General features: G+C 49.8%; 1 protein-coding gene across 1 annotated transcript in view; it reads left to right on the top strand.

Moving 5' to 3' along the window:
* Window positions 1-18080, top strand: part of LOC144504879 (fibrinogen-like protein 1) — a 37544-nt gene extending 19464 nt beyond the window's left edge. The window contains exons 4-6 of the mRNA XM_078230630.1: window positions 622-838; window positions 7037-7232; window positions 17934-18080. Of these exons, the coding sequence (XP_078086756.1) occupies window positions 622-838; window positions 7037-7232; window positions 17934-18080 (560 nt within the window). The remainder of the gene's footprint in view (window positions 1-621; window positions 839-7036; window positions 7233-17933) is intronic.
* The last annotated feature ends 1437 nt before the right edge of the window (window positions 18081-19517 follow it).

Genomic DNA, 19517 nt, shown 5'->3' with positions numbered 1-19517 from the left:
GCGGCATTCACGACACACGATAACGCAGAGTCGCTGAGCAGAGACTGATAGCCAAGTTCCACACACATGAGGACGGCCTCAACCGGGATCTTGGGTTCATGTCACACTATCTGTAACGCCCATGACTTGCCTCGACTTGCAAAATCTCACTAACTGTCCTGGCTGGAGACAATACACATCTCTTTAACCTGTGCTTAACCCTCCCTCCACTCACATTGTCTGTACCTTTAAGACTTGATTACCTGCAAAGACTCTCACTCCACCATTATTTTGTAAATTGAGCTGTGTCTTTATATGCCCTGTTTGTGAACAGAACTCCCACTTACCTGACAAAGGAGCAGCGCTCCGAAAGATTGTGACTTGTGCGACCAAATAAACCTGTTGGATTTTAACCTGGTGTTGAGAGACTTCTTACTGTGCTTACCCCAGTCCAACACCGGCATCTCCACATCATTGAAATCCAGTAACATGACCACATTGCTACCCCGACCATCAGCTTTGATATGCCTGAAAATCATGAGATTTTCCATCACAATGTACATGAATTGTTTTGTAACTGGAAAGAATCTCCCCTCTGGGACACGAGGTGTTCAGGATTCACTCCTTTGTACTTTCCCACAGGAGGAGGATGGACGGTGATCCAGCAGAGATTTGATGGCACTGTGGACTTCAACAGAGGCTGGAGGGAGTATAGAGAGGGCTTCGGAGAACTTTCTGCAGAGTTCTGGATGGGCAATGATCATATTCATGCTATCACCAGCCAAGGGGAATATTCACTCCGCATTGACCTGGAAGACTGGGACAACAGACAACATTTTGGCCTTTACAAAACTTTCAGGTGGGAAAATCAGCCGGTTCCTGAGGAATTAAAATTATACAGCAAGGCAGAAATCAAAAATCTTCAAACCCATCACACTGGCCATTAGAGAGAAAGAGAGAGAGACACCCTCGCCCCTGCACCGACCCCTCACCCCGGCACCGACCCCTCACCCCCGCGCCGACCGTTCACCCTCGCACCAAGCCCTCACCCTCACACCGACCCCTCACCCCCGCACCGACCCCTCACCCCCGCACCGACCCCTCGCCCCCGCACCGACCCCTCGCCCCCGCACCGACCCCTCGCCCCCGCACCGACCCCTCGCCCCCGCACCGACCCCTCGCACCCGCACCGACCCCTCGCCCCCGCACCGACCCCTCGCCCCCGCACCGACCCCTCGCCCCCGCACCGACCCCTCGCCCCCGCACCGATCCCCCCGCCGACCCCCCCGCCACCGCGCCGACCGCCCCCACGCCGACCCCCCCGCCCCCGCGCCGACCCCCCGCCCCCGCGCCGAACCCCCGCCCCGCGCCGACCCCTCGCCCCGACCCCTCGCCCCCGCGCCGACCCCTCGCCCCGCACCAACCCCTCACCCTCGCCCCCGCACCGACCCCTCACCCTCACCCCCGCACCGACCCCTCACCCTCGCTCCGACCCCTCACCCTCACCCCCGCTCCGACCACTCACCCTCACCCCCGCACCGACCCCTCACCCTCGCCCTCGCCCCAGCACCGACCCCTCGCCCCCGCACCGAACCCTCGCCCCCGCACCGACCCCTCGCCCCCGCACCAACCCCTCGCCCCAGCACCGACCCCTCACCCTCGCCCCCGCACCGACCCCTCGCCCCCGCACCGACCCCTCGCCCCCGCACCGACCCCTCGCCCCCGCACCCACCCCTCGCCCCCGCACCGACCCCTCGCCCCCGCACCGACCCCTCGCCCCCGCACCGACCCCTCGCCCCCGCACCGACCCCTTGCCCCCAGCACCGACCCCTCGCCCCCGCACCGACCACTCACCCCAGCACCGACCCCTCGCCCCCGCACCGACCCCTCGCCCCCGCACCGACCCCTCGCCCCCGCACCAACCCCTCACCCTCACCCTCGCTCCGTTATTGTTCTATTATTTAAAAGGCTAAGAGTGATATTTTTCTGGCCTATCGGCCGGTCAGTCTGATTTCGGTGTGAGATTCAGGATGAAGGCACAGATTGATCAGGGACAGTCAGCCTGGTTTTCATAGAATCCCTCCACAGTGCAGAAGGAGACCATTCGGCCCATCAGGCCTGCACCGACTCTCTGGCACAGCACCCTCCCCGAATCCTCTTCCCCCACCCTCATCCATTTCCCCCAGCTTATCCACCTAACCTGCACATCTTTGGACACTAAGGGGCAATTTACCATGGCCCTATCTATCTCCATGCTGATGTTCCTCATCCCTCGTGCATCTTGTCTGCACTCTCTCTCCAATGCCTTCACATCTTTCCTGAAGTGTGGCACCCAGAATTGGATAGAATACTCTCGTTGAGACAGAACCAGAAATGTATCTATAAGTTCAACATAATATCCTTGTTTTTGTACTTGATCCTATTAATAAACCCATATACCTGTGAGGGGTGACCGAGGCTGGTGAGTGGGACGCATGGGGCATCGGGCTGTTGGTTGCCCACCATGCGGTTTTCTATCTGATTTATTAACCAATCTCTCAGCCTCTCCTGCTACCTGCAATGATTTATGCACAGATACACCCAGCTCCCTCTGCTCATACACCCGCTTCGAGTTGTTTGATATTGTTTCTGCGTTTCTACCCACTGAGAAAGAACAGATCTCTTTCACTCAGTGCGTGATGGTGACCTGGAACCTCCCTGCCCACAGGGATTGTGGGAATGCAAATCATTTCCAAAAGAATTGGATGGGCATTTGAAGGAAATAGGCCTGTGGGGCAGCAGGGATAAAGTGATGGAATGGTACTGACTGGATAGCTCTATAGGGATTTGATGGGCCAAATGGCCTCCTTCTGTATCTTTCTGACGCGAGGTTTTGTAAATAGGTCATTGAATACAAAACCCAAGGGCCAGAGATTTACAGCCCCTCCCACTGGCAGCATTTTCCAGTCCTGCTGAAGTGCGAGGACTTTTTAGAACATAGAACAGTACAGCACAGAACACGCCCCTGGGCCCACGATGTTGTGCCGAGCTTTATCTGAAACCAAGATCAAGCTATCCCACTCCCTGTCATCCTGGTGTGCTCCATGTGCCTATCCAATAACCGCTTAAATGTTTCTAAAGTGTCTGACTCCACTAGCACTGCAGGCAGTCCATTCCACACCCCAACCACTCTCTGAGTAAAGAACCTACCTCGGACATCCTTCCTATATCTCCCACCACGAACCCTATAGTTATGCCCCCCTTATAATAGCTCCATCCACCCGAGGAAAGTCTTTCAATGTTCACTCTATCTATCCCCTTCATCATTTTATAAACCTCTATTAAGTCTCCCCTCAACCTCCTCCACTCCAGAGAGAACAGCCCAAGCTCCCTCAACCTTTCTTCATAAGACCTACCCTCCAAACCAGGCAGCATCCTGGTAAATCTCCTCTGCACTCTTTCCAGCGCTTCCACATCCTTCTTATAGTGAGGTGACCAGAACTGCAACCTTTAGAGATCTGTGGATATGGACCCCAAGATCTCTCTGTTCCTCCACAGTCTTCAGAACCCTACCTTTGACCCTGTAATCCACATTTAAATTAGTCCTACCAAACTGAATCACCTCACATTTATCAGGGTTAAACTCCATCTGCCATTTTTCAGCCCAGCATTGCATCCTACTTATGTCTCTTTGCAGTCTACAACAGCCCTCCACCTCATCCACTACTCCACCAATCTTGGTGTCATCAGCAAATTTACTGATCCACCCTTCAGCCCCCTCCTCTAGGTCATTAATAAAAATCACAAATAGCAGAGGACCAAGCACTGATCCCTGTGGCACTCCGCTAGCAACCTGCCTCCAGTCCGAAAATTTTCCATCCACCACCACCCTCTGTCTTCGATCAGATAGTTACCTATCCAATCGGCCAACTTTCCCTCTATCCCACACCTCCTTACTTTCATCATTAGCCGACCATGGGGGACCTTATCAAACGTCCTACTAAAATCCATGTATATGACATCAACTGCCCTACCTTCATCAACACACTTAGTTACCTCCTCGAAAAATTCAATCAAATTTGTGAGGCATGACTTGCCCTTCACGAATCTGTGCTGACTATCCTGAATTAATCCGCATCTTTCTAAATGGTCGTAAATCCCATCCCTAAGGACCTTTTCCATCAACTTACCAACCTCCGAAGTAAGACTAACTGGTCTATAATTACCAGGGTCATTTCTATTCCCTTTCTTAAACAGAGGAACAACATTTGCCACTCTCCAGTCCTCTGGCACGATCCCCGTTGACAGTGAGGACCCAAAGATCAAAGCCAAAGGCTCTGCAATCTCATCCCTTGCCTCCCAAAGAATCCTAGGATATATTTCATCAGGCCCAGGGGACTTATCGACCTTCAGTTTATTCAAACCTGCTAGTACATCCTCCCTCCGAACATCTACTTCCTCCAGCCTATTAGCTTGTAACACCTTCTCTTCCTCAAAAACATGGCCCCTCTCCTTGGTGAACACTGAAGAAAAGTATTCATTCATCACCTCGCCTATCTCTACTGACTCCATACACAAGTTCCCACTACTGTCCTTGACCGGCCCTAACCTCACCCTGGTCATTCTTTTATTCCTCACATAAGAGTAAAATGCCTTGGGGTTTTCCTTGATCCGACCCGCCAAGGACTTCTCGTGTCCCCTCCTAGCTCTCCTAAGCCCCTTTTTCAGCTCATTCCTTGCTAACTTGTAACCCTCAATCGAGCCATCTGAACCTTATTTCCTCATCCCTACATAAGCTTCCCTCTTCCTTTTTGCAAGACATTCCACCTCTTTTGTGAACCATGGTTCCCTCACTCGACCATTTCCTCCCTGCCTGACAGGGACATACCTATCAAGGACACACAGTATTTGTTCCTTGAAAAAGTTCCACTTTTCATTAGTGCCTTTCCCTGACAGTTTCTGTTCCCATCTTATGCCCCCTAATTCTTGCCTAATCGCATCATAATTACCTCTCCCCCAATTGTAAACCTTGCCCTGCCGTACGGCCCTATCCCTCTCCATTGCAATAACAAAAGACACCAAATTGTGGTCACTATCTCCAAAGTGCTCTCCCACAACCAAATCTAATACTTGGCCCGGTACATTTCCCAGTACCTAATCCAATGTGGCCTCACCTCTTGTCGGCCTATCCACATATTGTGTCAGGAAACCCTCCTGCACACACTGCACAAAAACTGCCCCATCCGAACTGTTCGACCTACAAAGGTTCCAATCAATATTTGGAAAGTTAAAGTCCCCCATGACAACTACCCTGTGACCCCCACACCTATCCATAATCTGCTCAGCAATTTCTTCCTCCACATCTCTATTACTATTTGGGGGCCTATAGTAAACTCCTAACAACGTGACCGCTCCTTTCCTATTTCTAACTTCAGCCCATATTACCTCAGTAGGCAGATCCCCCTCGAAGTGCCTTTCCGCAGCCGTTAAACTATCCTTGATTAACAATGCTACTCCTCCACCTCTTTTACCAGCTTCCCTACACTTACTGAAACATCTATACCCCAGAACGTCCAACAACCATTCCTGTCCTTGTTCTACCCACGTCTCCGTAATGGCCACAACATCGCAGTCCCAAGTACCAATCCGCGCCCCAAGTTCATCTACCTTGTTCCGGATGCCCCTTGCATTGAAGTAGACATACTTCACCCCACCTTCCTGTCTACTGGTACCCACCCTTGACCTTGATACCTTCCCCAATACCTCACTACCCTCAACACTGACTTCTGGACTACAACTCCTTTTCCCACCCCCCTGACAAGTTAGTTTTAACCCCCCTGAAGAGCTGTAGCAAATTTCCCTCCCAGAATATTGGTGCCCCTCTGGTTCAGGTGCACCCCGTCCTGTTTGTACAGGTCCCACCTTCCCCAGAATGTGTTCCAATTATCCACGTAGCCACGTACCCACGTGGCACCAGCAATGATCAGTTCGATCACATTTTCTGACCCCATCCCTGTCACCGTAGAGCGGTTAAATTCTGTCCAAGAATGTCACGCTCAACCTTTATAAATTCCCGCTTGGACCTCAGCTGGAGTCTTGTGTTTGGGCAACAAATCTACCACCAACAGACATTGCTCTCCATATGTGCAGTAACCATTCAATGATTCTATATTGAGGCCTTGGAGAGGGTAGAGAGGGGGTTTAACCAGATGATAACCAGATTGGGGCGGCACGGTGGGACAGTGGTTAGCACTGCTGCTTCACAGCTCCAGGGACCTGGGTTCGATTCTCGGCTTGGGTCGCTGTCTGTGTGGAGTTTGCACATTCTCCTCGTGTGTGCGTGGGTTTCCTCCGGGTGCTCCGGTTTCCTCCCACAGTCCAAAAATGTGCGGGCTAGGTTGATTGGCCATTCTAAATTGCCCCTTAGTGTCCCAGGATGCATAGGTTAGAGGGATTAGTGGGTAAATATGTAGGGATTTGTGGATAGGGCCTGGGTGGGATTGTGGTTGGTGCAGACTCGATGGGCCGAATGGCCTATTTCTGTACTGTAGGATTCTATGATGATAGCAGGGGGGGTTTAAACCAGATCATAGCGGGGGAGGGGGGGGGGTTATCCAGGTGAAAGCGGGGGACGGGGGGGGTTATCCAGATGATAGCGGAGGGGGGCTGTTTAACCAGATGATAGCGGGGCGGGAGGGGTTTTATCCACATGGTAGCGGGGGGCGGTTCACCCCGATGATAGCGGGGGGGGCGGTTCACCCCGATGATAGCGGGGGTGGGGGGGGGATTTAGATCTTAGCGCGGGGGAGGGAGTTTAGATGATAGTGGAGGGGGAGGGGGTCTAACCAGGTGATAGCGGGGGGAGGAGTTACGTGGAGAGATTGGAAAAGCTGAGTTGTTCAGCTTTGAGCAGAAGAATGGGGTGATGTTGAGCAAGCGCTTGTGGGGACGTGGGAAGTCGATGGCTAACTGGGCTGAGGATATGGGGCAGGCAAGTGGGTTTGTGTTAGGATAGAGTGGTTAATCGTCATACCGTTAACTGTATACAGAAAGCACTGTGCCATCCTGTGTCCAACAGTATTGAGGATGAGTCCAATCATTACCGTCTGCATATCGGAGATTTCAGTGGCTCAGTGGAAGATTCCTTCGCATGGTACCACAACAAGAGGAGCTTCAGCACACCCGACACCGGCAACATCTGTGCCAAGATCTCCCATGGAGGCTGGTGGTACCACCAATGCTTCTTCTCCAACCTCAATGGAGTTTACTACAAGGTAAATTTCTGCACCTTGTACCCACTGTCACATCCTTCTTCACGTTGAGTCCATCTGCCACAGAGAACAGGTTACAACCTTTACCTGCTCTCTGCAATTCAGGTTCAACAGCTAACAAGACAGCACAGAGTTAGATACAGAGTAAAGCTCCCTCTACACAGTCCCCCATCAAACACTCCAAGGACAGGTACAGCACGGGGTTAGATACAGAGTAAAGCTCCCTCTACACTGTCCCCCATCAAACACTCCAAGGACAGGTACAGCACGGGGTTAGATACAGAGTAAAGCTCCCTCTACACTGTCCCCCATCAAACACTCCCAGGACAGGTACAGCACGGGGTTAGATACAGAGTAAAGCTCCCTCTACACTGTCCCCATCAAACACTCCCAGGACAGGTACAGCACGGGGTTAGATACAGAGTAAAGCTCCCTCTACACTGTCCCCATCAAACACTCCCAGGACAGGTACAGCACGGGGTTAGATACAGAGTAAAGCTCCCTCTACACTGTCCCCCATCAAACACTCCCAGGACTGGTAGAGCACGGGGTGAAATACAGAGTAAAGCTCCCTCTACACTGTCCCAATCAAACACGATGTGGAGATGCCGGCGTTGGACTGGGGTAAACACAGTAAGAGTTTTAACAACACCAGGTTAAAGTCCAACAGGTTTATTTGGTAGCAAATGCCTTAGCTTTCGGAGCGCTGCTCCTTCGTCAGATGGAGTGGAAATCTGCTCTCAAACAGGGCACAGAGACACAAAATCAAGTTACAGAATACTGAATAGAATGCGAATCTTTACAGATAATCAAGTCTTAAAGATACAGACAATGTGAGTGGAGGGAGCATTAGGCACAGGTTAAAGAAATGTGTATTGTCTCCAGACAGGACAGTTAGTGAGATTCTGCAAGTCCAGGCAAGCTGTGGGGGTTACCGATCGTGTGACATGAACCCAGGATCCCGGTTGAGGCCGTCCTCGTGTGTGCGGAACTTGGCTATCAGTCTCTGCTCAGCGACTCTGTGCTGTCGTGTGTCGTGAAGGCCGCCTTGGAGAACGATTACCCTAAGATGAGAGACCGAATGCCCGTGACCGCTGAAGTGCTCCCCAACAGGAGGAGAACAGTCTTGCCTGGTGATTGTCGAGCGGTGTTCATTCATCCATTGTCGTAGCGTCTGCATGGTTTCCCCAATGTACCATGCCTCGGGACATCCTTTCCTGCAGCGTATCAGGTAGACAACGTTGGCCGAGTTGCAAGAGTATGTACCGTGTACCTGGTAGATGGTGTTCTCACGTGAGATGATGGCATCCGTGTTGATGATCCGGCACGTCTTGCAGAGGTTGCTGTGGCAGGGTTGTGTGGTGTCTTGGTCACTGTTCTCCTGAAGGCTGGATAGTTTGCTGCGGACAATGGTCTGTTTGAGGTTGTGCGGTTGTTTGAAGGCAAGAAGTGGGGGTGTGGGGATGGCCTTGGCGAGATGTTCGTCTTCATCAATGACATGTTAAAGGCTCCGGAGGAGATGCCGTAGCTTCTCCACTCCGGGGAAGTGCTGGACGACGAAGGGTACTCTGTCCACTGTGTCCCGTGTTTGTCTTCTGAGGAGGTCGGTGCGGTTTTTCGCTGTGGCGCGTCGGAACTGTTGATCGATGAGTCGAGCGCCATATCCTGTTCTTATGAGGGCATCTTTCAGCGTCTGGAGGTGTCTGTTGCGATCCTCCTCATCCGAGCAGATCCTGTGTATTCGGAGGGCTTGTCCGTAGGGGATGGCTTCTTTAACGTGTTTAGGGTGGAAACTGGAGAAGTGGAGCATCGTGAGCTTATCCGTGGGCTTGCGGTATAGTGAGGTGCTGAGGTGACCGTCCTTAATGGAGATGCGTGTGTCCAAGAATGCAACCGATTCCGGAGAGTAGTCCATGGTGAGTCTGATGCTGGGATGGAACTTGTTGATGTCATCATATAGTTGTTTCAGTGATTGTTCACCATGAGTCCAAAGGAAGAAAATGTCATCCATGTATCTAGTGTATAGCATCGGTTGAAGGTCCTGTGCGGTGAAGAAGTTTTGCTCGAACCTGTGCATGAAGATGTAAGAAGTTTAACAACACCAGGTTAAAGTCCAACAGGTTTATTTGGTAGCAAAAGCCACACAAGCTTTCGAGGCTCTGAGCCCCTTCTTCAGGTGAGTGGGAATTCTGTTCACAAACAGAACTTATAAGACACAGACTCAATTTACATGAATAATGGTTGGAATGCGAATACTTACAACTAATCGATCCTAGAATCAGAATTTATGTCACACTATTTGTAACTCCCACAGTTGCGTGGACCTGCAGAGTTTCACTGGCTGTCTTGTCTGGAGACAATACACATCTTTTTAGCCTGTCTTGATGCTCTCTCCACTCCCATTGTTTTGTTTCTTAAAGACTGGATTAGTTGTAAGTATTCGCATTCCAACCATTATTCATGTAAATTGAGTCTGTGTCTTATAAGTTCTGTTTGTGAACAGAATTCCCACTCACCTGAAGAAGGGGCTCAGAGCCTCGAAAGCTTGTGTGGCTTTTGCTACCAAATAAACCTGTTGGACTTTAACCTGGTGTTGTTAAACTTCTTACTGTGTTTACCCCAGTCCAACGCCGGCATCTCCACATCATGAAGATGTTGGCATATTGAGGTGCGGATTTGGTCCCCATGGCTGTTCCATGTGTCTGGGTGAAGAACTGGTTGTAAAAGGTGAAGTCATTGTGGTCCAGGATGAAGCGGATGAGTTGGAAAATTGCATCTGGAAACTGGCAGTTGTCGGCGTTGAGTACTGAGGCAGTTGCAGCAATGCCATCGCCATGGGGGATGCTGGTGTAGAGTGCCGAGACATCCATTGTGACGAGGAGTGCTCCTGGTTCAACTGCTCCGTGTGTGCTGAGTTTCTGTAGGAAGTCCGTAGTGTCGCGACAAAAGCTGGGGGTTCTTTGTACAATGGGTTTCAGGATCAAACACTCATCAAACTCTCCCAGGACAGGTACAGCACGGGGTTAGATACACAATAATGCTTCCTCTACACTGTCCCCATCAAACGCTTCCAGGACAGGTACAGCACAGGGTTAGACACAGAGTAAAGCTCCCTCTACACTGTCCTCCATCAAACACTCCCAGGACAGGTACAGCACTGGGTTAGAGACAGAGTAAAGCTCCCTCTACATGGTGCCCATCAAACACTTCCAGGACAGGCACAGCACGGGGTTAAATGCAAAGCAAAGCTCCCGCCACACTGTCCCCATCAAACACCCCCAAGACAGGCACTGCACGGGGTTAGATGCAGAGTAAAGTTCCCTCTACACTGTCCCATCAAACACTCCCAGGACAGCTACAGCACGGGGTTAGATACAGAGTAAAACTCCCTCTACACTGTCCCCATCAAACACTCCCAGGACAGGTACAGCACAGTGTTAGATACAGAGTAAAGCTTCCTTTACACTGTCCCCATCAAACACTCCCAGGACAGCTACAGCACGGGGTTAGATACAGAGTAAAGCTCACTCTACACTGTCCCCATCAAACACTCCCAGGACAGGTACAGCACAGTGTTAGATACAGAGTAAAGCTTCCTTTACACTGTCCCCATCAAACATTCCCAGGACAGGTACAGCACGGGGTAAGATACAGAGTAAAGCTCCCTTTACACTGTCCCGAAGCTCCCTCTCCAGTGTCCCCATCAAACACTCCCAGGATAGGTACGGGGTTAGATTCAGAGTAAAGCTCCCTCTACACTGTTCCCAAGCTCCCTCTACACTGTCCCCCAACAAACACTCCCAGGACAGGTACAGTAGAACATAGAACATAGAACATAGAACATTACAGCGCAGAACAGGCCCTTCGGCCCACGATGTTGCACCGACCAGTTAAAAAAAAAACTGTGACCCTCCAACCTAAACCAATTTCTTTTCGTCCATGAACCTATCTACGGATCTCTTAAACGCCCCCAAACTAGGCGCATTTACAACTGATGCTGGCAGGGCATTCCAATCCCTCACCACCCTCTGGGTAAAGAACCTACCCCTGACATCGGTTCTATAACTACCCCCCCTCAATTTAAAGCCATGCCCCCTCGTGCTGGATTTCTCCATCAGAGGAAAAAGGCTATCACTATCCACCCTATCTAAACCTCTAATCATCTTATATGTTTCAATAAGATCCCCTCTTAGCCGCCGCCTTTCCAGCGAAAACAATCCCAAATCCCTCAGCCTCTCCTCATAGGATCTCCCCTCCATACCAGGCAACATCCTGGTAAACCTCCTCTGCACCCTCTCCAAAGCCTCCACATCCTTCCTGTAATGTGGGGACCAGAACTGCACACAGTACTCCAAGTGCGGCCGCACCAGAGTTGTGTACAGTTGCAACATAATGCTACGACTCCTAAATTCAATCCCCCTACCAATAAACGCCAAGACACCATATGCCTTCTTAACAACCTTATCTACTTGATTCCCAACTTTCAGGGATCTATGCACACATACACCTAGATCCCTCTGCTCCTCCACACTATTCAAAGTCCTCCCGTTAGCCCTATACTCAACACATCTGTTATTCCTACCAAAGTGAATTACCTCACACTTCTCCGCATTAAACTCCATCCGCCACCTCTCGGCCCAACTTTGCAACCTGTCTAAGTCTTCCTGCAAACTACGACACCCTTCCTCACTGTCTACCACACCACCGACTTTGGTGTCATCAGCAAATTTGCTAATCCACCCAACTATACCCTCATCCAGATCATTAATAAATATTACAAACAGCAGTGGCCCCAAAACAGATCCCTGAGGTACACCACTTGTAACCGCACTCCATGATGAATATTTACTATCAACCACCACCCTCTGTTTCCTATCCGCTAGCCAATTCCTGATCCAATTTCCTAGATCACCCCCAATCCCATACATCTGCATTTTCTGCAGAAGCCTACCATGGTGAACCTTATCAAACGCCTTACTAAAATCCATATATACCACGTCCACTGCCTTGCCCCCATCCACCTCCTTGGTCACTTTCTCAAAAAACTCAATAAGGTTAGTAAGGCACGACCTACCTGCCACAAAACCATGCTGACTATCACCTATCAATTCATTACTCTCCAAATAACTATAAATCCTATCCCTTATAATTTTTTCCAACATCTTGCCGACAACAGAAGTGAGACTCACCGGTCTATAATTCCCGGGGAAGTCTCTGTTCCCCTTCTTAAACAATGGGACAACATTCGCTAACCTCCAATCTTCTGGTACTATACCAGAGGCCAACGACGACCTGAAGATCAGAGCCAGAGGCTCTGCAATCACTTCTCTTGCCTCCCAGAGAATCCTTGGATAAATCCCATCCGGACCAGGGGATTTATCTATTTTCAGACCCTCCAGAATATCCTGCACATCCTCCTTATCAACTGTAATACTGTCTATTCTACTCCCCTGCAACCCAGTGTCCTCCTCAGCTATATTCATGTCCCCTTGCGTGAACACCGAAGAGAAATATTGGTTCAATGCTTCACCAATCTCCTCCGGTTCCACACATAACTTCCCTCTGCCATCTATAACTGGCCCTAAACTTGCCCTAACCAACCTTCTGTTCTTGACATACCTATAGAACGCCTTAGGATTCTCTTTAACCCTATCCGCCAAAGTCTTCTCATGTCCCCTTTTAGCCCTTCTAAGCTCGCTCTTCAACTCCCTCTTAGCCAATCTAAAGCTTTCTAGTGCACTACCCGAGTGCTCACGTCTCATCCGAACATAAGCCTCCTTTTTCTTTTTAACCAACAAAGAAACTTTTTTGGTGCACCACGGTTCCCTAGCCCTACCAATTCCTCCTTGCCTGACAGGGACATACCTATCACAGACTCGCAGTAGCTGCTCCTTGAAAAAACTCCACATGTCGGACGTTCCCAGTCCCTGTAATCTCCTAGTCCAACCTATGTTTCCTAATTCTCTCCTAATAGCCTCATAATTACCCTTCCCCCAGCTAAAACCACTGGCCCGAGGTTCATGCCTATCCCTTTCCATCACTAAGGTGAACGTAACCGAATTGTGGTCACTATCACCAAAATGCACACCAACTTCCAAGTCTAGCACCTGGTCTGGCTCATTTCCCAGCACCAGATCCAATATAGCCTCACCTCTAGTTGGCCTGTCTACATACTGAGTCAAAAAACCTTCCTGCACGCTTTGAACAAAAACTGACCCCTCTAACGAGCTAGAGCTATAACAATTCCAGTCAATATTAGTCAAGTTAAAATCCCCCATAACAATTGCCCTATTACTTTCACTCCTAAGCAGGATTGACTCCGCAATCCTTTCCTCAACCTCTCTAGAACTTTTAGGAGGTCTATAAAAGACTCCCAACAGGGTGACCTCTCCTCTCCTATTTCTAATCTCCGCCCATACTACCTCAACAGATAAGTCCTCATCAAACCTCCTCTCTGACACTGTGATACAATCTCTGACCAATAATGCTACCCCTCCCCCTCTTCTACCTCCTTCCCTACTTCGACTAAAACATTTGAACCCCGGGACCTGCAGCATCCATTCCTGCCCCTGCTCTATCCATGTCTCTGAAATAGCCACAACATCGAAGTCCCAGGTACTGATCCACGCTGCAAGTTCACCCACTTTATTGCGAATACTCCTGGCATTGAAGTATACACATTTCAAACCCTGCTCCACCCCACCTCTGCAATGCCGTGCATTGCAGTCCCCATCCATGCATCCCTCACTTTCAGCCCCACTACTCAGGATCCCTCCCCCCCCCCGAATCAGTTTAAACCTCCCTGCATGGCCTTAGCAAATTTACCCCCCAGGATATTGGTCCCCTTCTGATTAAGGTGTAGACCATCCTTCTCATAGAGGTCACACCTTCCCCAGTACGAGCCCCAATTGCTTAAGTACCTGAACCCCTCCCTCCTGCACCATCCCCTCAGCCATGAATTCAAACCTTCCCTCTCCCTATTCCTCTGCAGTGTAGAGGGAGTGTAAAGCTCCCTCTACACTGTCCCCCATCAAACACTCCCAGGACAGGTACAGTACGTGGTTAGATGCAGAGTAAAGCTCCCTCCACACTGACCCCATCAAACACCCCCAGGACAGCTACAGCATGGGGTGAGATACAGAGTAAAGCTCCCTCTACACTGTCCCCATCAAACACTCCCAGGACAGGTACAGCACGGGGTTAGATACAGAGTAAAGCTCCCTCTACACTGTCCCCATCAAACACTCCCAGGACAGGTACAGCACAGTGTTAGATACAGAGTAAAGCTTCCTTTACACTGTCCCCATCCAACATTCCCAGGACAGGTACAGCACGGGGTTAGATTCAGAGTAAAGCACCCTTTACACTGTCCCCAAGCTCCCTCTACACTGTCCCCATCAAACACTCCCAGGATAGGTACGGGTTAGATTCAGAGTAAAGCTCCCTCTACACTGTCCCCATCAAACACTCCCAGAACAGGTACAGTACGGGGTTAAATACAGAGTAAAGCTCCCTCTACACTGTCCCCCATGAAACACTCCCAGGACAGGTACAGCACGGGGTCAGATACAGAGTAAAGCTCCCTCTCCACTGTGACCCATCAAACACTCCCAGGATAGGTACAGCACGGGGTTAGATCCAGAGTAAAGCTCCCTCTACACTGTCCCCCATCAAACACCCCCAGGACAGGTACAGCACGGGGTTAAATACAGAGTTAAGCTCCCTCTACACTGTCCCCAATCAAACACCCGCAGGACAGGTACTGCACGGTGTTAGATACAGAGTAAAGCTCCCTCTCCACTGTCCCAACAAACACTCCCAGGACAGGTACTGCACAGGGTTAGATACAGAGTAAAGCGCCCTCTACACAGTCCCCCATCAAACACTCCCCGGACAGGTACAGCACTGGGTTAGAGACAGAGTAAAGCTCCCTCTACATTGTCCCCATCAAACACTCCAAGGACAGGTACAGCACGGGGTTAGATGCAGAGTAAAGCTCCCTCTACACTGTCCCCATCAAACACTCCCAGGACTGGTACAGCATGCGGTTAGATACAGAGTATAGCTGCCTCTACACTGTCCCCCATCAAACACTCCCAGGACAGGTACAGCACGGGGTTAGATACAGTGTAAAGCTACCTTTATTTCTCCCATTCATTCTCTCTCTCCTCCCTCTCTACCTCCATTTTCTGTCTGCAGCTCTCCACCCACTCATGTCTCCCTCTCCACCTCCCTCTTCCCATCTTTCCCCCTCCTGCTTTTCTCTCCCCCATTGCCCTTCCCAGGACATTGTGGGAGGCTCGGGAGGAAATTGTGGGTACCCTTGCCGAGATATTTGAATCATCGATAGTCACGGGCGAGGTGCCTGAAGATTGGAGAGTGGCAAATGTTGTGCCTTTGTTTAAAAAGGGCTGCAGGGAAAAGCCTGGGAACTACAGGCCAGTGAGCCTCACATCTGTGGGGGGTAAATTGTTGGAAGGTACTTTGAGAGACAGGATCTACAGGTATTTAGAGATGCAAGGATTGATTAGGGACAGTCAGCATGGCTTTGTGAGTGGAAAATCATGTCTCTCAAATTTGATTGAGTTTTTTGAAGGGGTAACCAAGAAGGTAGATGAGGGCAGTGCAGTTGATGTTGTCTACATGGACTTTAGCAAGGCCTTTGACAAGGTACCGCATGGTAGGTTATTGCATAAAGTTAAATCTCACGGGATCCAGGGTGAGGTATCTAAATGGATACAAAATTGGCTTCTTGACAGAACACAGTAAGAAGTCTCACAACACCAGGTTAAACTTTAACCTGGTGTTGTGAGACTTCTTACTGTGTTCACCCCAGTCCAACGCTGGCATCTCCACTTCTTGACAGAAGCCAGAGGGTGGTTGTAGAGAGTTGTTTTTCAAACTGGAGGCCTGTGACCAGCGGTGTGCCTCAGGGATCAGTGCTGGGTCCACTGTTATTTGTCATTTATATTAATGATTTGGATGAGAACATAGGGGGCGTAGTTAGTAAGTTTGCAGATGACACCAAGATTGATGGCATAGTGGACAGTGAAGAAAGTTATCTCCAATTGCAACGGGAACTTGATCAATTGGGCCAATGGGCTGACGAATGGCAGATGGAGTTTAATTTAGACAAATGCGAGGTGATGCATTTTGGTAGATTGAATGAGGGCAGGACTTACTCAGTTAATGGTAGGGCATTGGGGAGAGTTACAGAACAAAGAGATCTAGGGGTACATGTTCATAGCTCCTTGAAAGTGGAGTCACAGGTGGACAGAGTGGTGAAGAAGGCAATCGGCATGCTTGGTTTCATCTGTCAGAACATTGAATACAGGTGTTGGGACGTCTTGTTGAAGTTGTACAAGACATTGGTAAGGCCACACTTGGAATATTGTGTGTAATTCTGGTCACCCTAATATAGAAAGGCTATTATTAAACTAGAAAGAGTGCAGAAAAGAAATTTACTAGGATGCTACCGGGACTTGATGGATTGAGTTATAAGGAGAAGCTGAATAGACTGGGACTTTTTCTCTGGAGTGTAGGAGGCTGAGGGGTGACCTTACAGAGGTCTAGAAAATAATGAGGGGCATAGACAAGGTAGATAGTCAATATCTTTTCCCAAAAGTAGGGGAGTCTAAAATTAGAGGGCATAGGTTTAAGGTGAGAGGGGAGAGATACAAAAGTGTCCAGAGGGGCAATTCTTTCACACAGAGGGTGGTGAGTGACTGGAACAAGCTGCCAGAGGTAGTAGTCGAGGCGGGTACAATTTTATCTTTTAAAAAGCATTTAGACAGTTACATGAGTAAGATGGGTATAGAGGGATATGGGCCAAATGCGGGCAATTGGGCTTAGCTTAGGGGTTTTAAAAAAAAAGGGCGGCATGGACAAGTTGGGCCGAAGGGCTTGTTTCCATGCTGTAAACCTCTATCACTCTTTGACTCTTCCTCAATTCCTTTCCCCACTTTCTTCTCCCCCTGTCTCTCTTGATCCCTCTCACCCCTCTTCCTCTCTCACTACCCTCCCCCCCCCCCCCCCTTTGCTCTCCCCCTGCCCCCTGACCTGCTCCCTTTTTGGGAGACTGTGGTGCAATGGTAATGTCATTGGACCAGTGACCAGGGACCCAGGTTCATGCTCTGGAGACACGGGTTCAATTCCCATTATGGCAACTGACGTAATTTGAATTTAATTAAGGGCAGCACGGTAGCACAGTGGTTAGCACTGCTGCCTCACAACTCCAGGGACCCGGGTTCGATTCCCGGTTGGGTCACTGTCTGTGTGGAGTTTGCACATTCTCCCCGTGTCTGCGTGGGTTTCCTCCGGGTGCTCTGGTTTCCTCCCACAGTCCAAAGATGTGTGGGTTAGGTGGATTGGCCATGCTAAAATTGCCCCTTAGTGTCAAGGGGACTAGCAGATAAAAGCGTGGGGTTGTGGGGATAGGGCCTGGGTGGGATTGTTGTCGGTGCAGGTTCGATGGGCTGAAAGGGATTTTGTTCTGATTCAAAGATATCTGGAATTGAAACTTGTTCTCAGTAATAGTGAGCATGAAGCTATCATCAATTGTCCAGGATACAAATGCTGGCTTGTCAGTGATCCCCACATCTCTCTCTTTCTCATTACCCCCTCCCTCTCACTCATGTCATGCCACCCCTCTCTCTAATGCTGACACTTCCCAATCTCACCCTGTCTCTTCTCTCTATCTCACAGGGTGGAAGATACTCTGGGAAAGGCCGGAAGCTACTGGGACCCGACGGTGTTGTGTGGTACAGTTGGAAAAACTCTGATTACTACTCCCTGAAGAAGGTGTCAATGAAGATTCGCCCACGGAGCTTCCGTCCCCAACAGACACCCTAACTGACCCACTGCCCATCAGCTGGATCTCCCTGGTATTAGAGAAAATGCTGGAAAATCTCAGGAGGTCTGGCAGCATCTGCAAGGAGAGAAAAGAGCTGATGTTTCGAGTCCAAATGACCCTTTGTCAAAGCTGCCAGATCTGCTGAGATTTTCCTGCATTTTCTCTTCTGGTTTCAGATTCTGGGATCCGCAGTAATTTGCTTTCCTCCCTGGTATTAGTTTTCTATTCCAGACTCCCTCAATTTTCCTGGTGTATCTGGGATGTGTTCCTTCCCCACTTGGAATTACTTCTGAAATCTTCAGTTTAATCTTCTCTGTACTACGGAGAACATATACCTGACCATCTCTGTTACCTCACCCATCAACACCACTCAATCCCCACAATCAAAAACATCCTGGAGGTTCACCAGAAACTGAACTGAACCATTCATATAAGTAATGGTCACAAGAACAGGTCAGAGGCTGGGAATCCTGCGGTGAATAACTCGCCTCCTGACTCCCCAAAGCCTATCCACCATCTACAAGGCACAAATCAGGAGTGTGATAGAATACTCCCCATTGATTGGCAGCCCATTCAGTACCTTAAACATTCACTCCCTCCACCACTGACGCTCAGTAGCAGCCATGTGTACCATCTACAAGAGGCACTGCAGGAACTCACCAAGGCTCCTTAGGCAGCACCTTCCAAACCCACAACTGCTTCCATCTTTTTTTTTCAAGATGGCGCCAGAGTGAGGTGACGTTTTACAAGCTGTGCCCAGCATAACTTCTAATGCTATCTTTTACTCTTGTTCTATGCTTACGTACCTCACATTACGTTGCTCTTTCTCTACATCCGAGCTATGACTGTAACGTTACATTCTGCACTCTCTCGTTTCCTTCTCGATGAACGGTATGCTTGGTCTGTATATTGCGCAAGAAACAATACATTTCACTGTACACTAATACATGTGACAATAATAAATCAAATCAAACCTGAAGGACAGGTTAGGCAGACATGGGAACACCACCACCTGCAAGTTGCCTCCAAACCACTCACCATCCTGACTTGGAAATATATCACTGTCGTTGGGTCAAAATCTTGGAACTCACGCCCTAACAGCACTGTGGGTGTACCTACACCATTTGAACTGCAGCGGGTACAAGAAGACAGCTCACCACCACCTCCTAAAGGGCAACTGGAAATGGGAAATAAACACCAGCCTCTTCAGTGACACACGTACACCATGAAAGAATAAATGGAAAAGAAATCTCACTGACTCTCTTGACCTGCTGTCCTGTCTCAGATTCTCAATTCAGCTGATCAGGGTTCTGTTTATAAGAACATAAGAAATAGGAGCAGGAGTAGGCCATCTAGCCCCTCGAGCCTGCCCCGCCATTCAATAAGATCATGGCTGATCTGACGTGGATCAGTACCACTTACCCGCCTGATCCCCA

The sequence above is a fragment of the Mustelus asterias genome, chromosome 15 (assembly GCF_964213995.1).
Source record: "Mustelus asterias chromosome 15, sMusAst1.hap1.1, whole genome shotgun sequence".
In the NCBI taxonomy this organism is placed as follows: Eukaryota; Metazoa; Chordata; class Chondrichthyes; order Carcharhiniformes; family Triakidae; genus Mustelus; species Mustelus asterias.
Note: the sequence above shows the minus strand (reverse complement) of the source record. Positions and strands in the feature narration are given on the sequence as shown.